At 43.8% G+C, this 3,392-nt stretch overlaps 1 protein-coding gene across 2 annotated transcripts in view; it reads left to right on the forward strand.

The window, feature by feature from the left end:
- Positions 1–3,392, forward strand: part of RABGAP1 (RAB GTPase activating protein 1) — a 111,775-nt gene that overhangs the window by 93,064 nt on the left and 15,319 nt on the right. For both annotated transcript variants that reach the window (XM_019510866.1, XM_019510867.1), the window contains 2 exons: positions 1,681–1,785; positions 2,271–2,354. In XM_019510866.1, coding sequence (XP_019366411.1) covers positions 1,681–1,785; positions 2,271–2,354 — 189 coding nt within the window. The remainder of the gene's footprint in view (positions 1–1,680; positions 1,786–2,270; positions 2,355–3,392) is intronic.

Genomic DNA, 3,392 nt, shown 5'->3' on the forward strand with positions numbered 1-3,392 from the left:
ACGCAAGGGCTTGAAAGATTGGCTTTGGCAGTACATGTGAAAGGACAAAATGAACTAACCCAACCCACTTGGGGGTGCATGGGAGAGAGCTGAAGTGCTGTGTGTCAGGCTCTTCTTGTTCTAAACCAGCATGCACGCACTTCTGAAATCTCAGAGGAAGCTGGCTTTGGGGAACCGTAGAACCAAGAATTTGACAGGCTTTAAAATATTCCAGTCCACCTGCATAAGAGAAAAGGCATTCCCACTGCCTTCTGCAAACTTTCTGCAGGAAAAATACTGAAAGTTCGTAGGGGTTTTTTATGCTAATGGAGGAACCTTTGCTGCCTTTGAGGTTCACCCTGTGGTTTCCGGGATTTATGCTATCCACAGCTTGTTAGTATTAAAATCTCCTATGAATTAATAAGGAAAGTATGTTCCATTACCACGCTGTTCCATGCAAGGACTTCACAAAGCAGCCGTAGGTTCACTTCCTACTACCCCTCCTTTCATTTCATTAAAGAGACATCCTAGAGGGATGTGAGGACACCCAGTAGTTCTGCTCAGAGGGTGGACCCTGGACTAAACTGCACTGAAGGAATCCCTCCTGTTGCGTTTTTATATCCATTGGTAACTGTTTATAACTCTTTTATGTGAGTTTGTTGAGCTTCTTAAACAAAAGGCTGGGTATGAAATTGAATTGGATCCAACCTTTGAAACAGCCTGTCATCTCCAGAGATGGTGCAATTAAATTGATGAGATTTTTCCTTCAGTGGGCATATGTAGTTTGACCCTTAGACTCTAAGAAACTGTGTTTAAATCCTTAAAATTGGGCCATGAGATCACCCTACATTTTAAACTAGCAAGCTATCCTGGATGTAGAGTGCTGAAGAATGTCGTACAACTCGCTGTGCCCTGCTACCTTCCCAGCCGTGAAGCCCAAGGGAGTGAGAGAGACCCCTTAGCTTCCTTTGCCCCTCTCCAGAAACTCATCTTTGTTTTCCTGATGTTGGAGTCAAATGTGCTGCAGTTTGGTGGTGGTGAAGAGGGAAAAGCCCGTCACTTAAGAACTATGACCCTGTTTTTAAGGATCATTGGGACTTGTGCATAATCATTCACATTATAATTTTCTTCCTCTGGAAGGAATTGTCAATTGTTTTCTGAATTTCATTTCAATCATTTCAGTTATTGATAACTGTGTGTGCATACTCCATACGTCCATCCTCATGCTTATTGTTCCTGTATTTTTGTGGAGGTGTTTTCATTTTAATATGCTCCTTCATCAGTATATGTGGATTGGTCTTCATGCATTTTGAAACAGTAACAAAGTCTTGCTGTTTCTGTTGTTTCTAAAGCTAAACAGTGGATAGTTGAGAAGAGGAGAGTGCGATCTCTTGTGACAATGTTCAGGTTTATGGGAAGATTGTGCAGCAAGCACAGAGTTTCCAAGTGAACTGCTTTTCCCAAATCTGTTGGGAGTACTAAAAACAACAGCAAATTTGTTCTTGTGGTGCCTTGCATGGAAACTCCTGCCACTGGGAAGGGTAATGAGATCGAAGAGTGTGAAATAAGACCAGGGGCTGGGCAGGCTTCCACTGGAGTCTGCACCTTTGCATGTCAAATGGGAGAGGCACAAAAGCACTTACTATTCTCTAGTAGTGGGGACGGCCTTTCTTGATGCATTGCTTCACTTGTGTATTGCAGGCGGAAGAAAAGGCAGATGCATTGAATAAGGAATTGCTTATGACCAAACAGAAGTTAATCGATGCAGAAGAAGAGAAACGACGACTAGAGGATGAGTCTGCTCAGGTTACAGCCATTTCTGACACTTTTCATGTTTTGCTGAGTGTAGAAATTCAGAAAATACAATGTTTGTGGGAAGGGCTTGTTGATCCAAGTCGGGCTTTGGCTGCTTCCAGCACAGCAGAGCTTGCTGTTTCTTTGTAAACTACAGAAAGCAGCAGTTAGTTGCAGGTCAAATGAGAGCCTGGATGCACAGAGTGTGTGTTAGGAGCAGAGAGATGCACCATGGACAAACTGTCACCTTTAACCCCAGTTAAATCTTCGCTCCAACCCACCGTGCTTTTCCTGGTTGCTGGTGTCACCAGTGTCTCAAACCAGTATTACAGATCCTTCCCCACCACCACTTAAGCTGGATGAGACCTTTGTTCTTTACAGAAAGGCAGGCCATATTTAATGTTAAGTGAGAGAGAGGGAGGAATGGGCATAATTAGCCTCCTGCAAGTGCCCTCTGATAGTGTAACTGTAGACATGTTTCTTCTTTTTTACCACAGCTGAAGGAGATGTGTCGTAGGGAACTAGACAAGGCAGAGTCAGAGATTAAGAAGAACAGCTCTATTATTGGTGACTACAAGCAGGTAAGCTCAGCTCGATGAGGGTGCCAGCTGCTCTCAAATAGCAGGGGATTCCCTGGCTTTTAGGATTTATTTCCCAGAAATCTGCACATAAAGTGTGATCTCTGCCATGCATCGCTGGGACTTAGGAGTTATGTTAAATCAGGAAAGCTGTAGCTAGTTCTGTACTTTCTTTTTGGAGATGCTTGACAGGTTTGGCCTGTTCTGTTCAGCTCTAACTTTACAGGTGGTATTGGCTGTATTGCAAAGCGCATTTTTTTTAATGGACTGTGCTCCTTCCATCTTTGAATCTGGCTGCTCACTTTGCTCCACAGGTGTTTTTTTTTCTTCCCAGTTTCCCTCTTCCCTCCATAACATGCCAGGACTTGGTGATGATAAAAGAAGATTATTCCTTTGCTGCAGTCTCTTAATATTCTTTTTTAAGTTATTTAGCTGTAATTCACCCTGCTGAGTTGTAAGCTGTCAGGAGAGCAAGTATGTGGCTCTGTATAGTGGGAATGTGGCCTCAAGACATTTTAGGGCTGCACCAGCAAGTCTCAGGGATGGATATTGCCTACCACACCCATGGTCACAATCATCTCCTTTATTCCCAAGGCAGTAAAAGGGCTGTGCTTCCCCACCCCCTTTCCTGATTCCTCTGGTGAGGCTAAGTTGTTAACATTTTATGTTTAAATTGTGCCATTTGCTACAGCTGTAGACTTGCGTGTAACTTAATGGATTTCCGCACCTATGTGCAGAAATGTGTGTGTTGGGGGTGGCCAGCCTGTAGCACATTGGCAGAGAGCAGGAACAGATCAGGCAGGGGAAAGAGGATCTGAGTCGCACTCAAAGGGTACATCCAGACAAGCACACACATGCCTGTTGCAGCATCTCAAAGCAATTTGAGACACCACAAGAGGCATGCTGGGAATGGAAAAGTACCATTTTTCCTTTTAACTACTTAAAAGTAGTTAAGGCCCATTATAACTACTGCCTGAGCAGGACTGCACCCTGGAAATCCAGGTATCAAAAAAAAACGTAGAAAAAAAGCAGCGTAGGGCA

The sequence above is a fragment of the Gavialis gangeticus genome, unplaced genomic scaffold (genome assembly GCF_001723915.1).
Source record: "Gavialis gangeticus isolate Ggan-Ray unplaced genomic scaffold, GavGan_comp1, whole genome shotgun sequence".
Classification (NCBI taxonomy): Eukaryota; Metazoa; Chordata; order Crocodylia; family Gavialidae; genus Gavialis; species Gavialis gangeticus.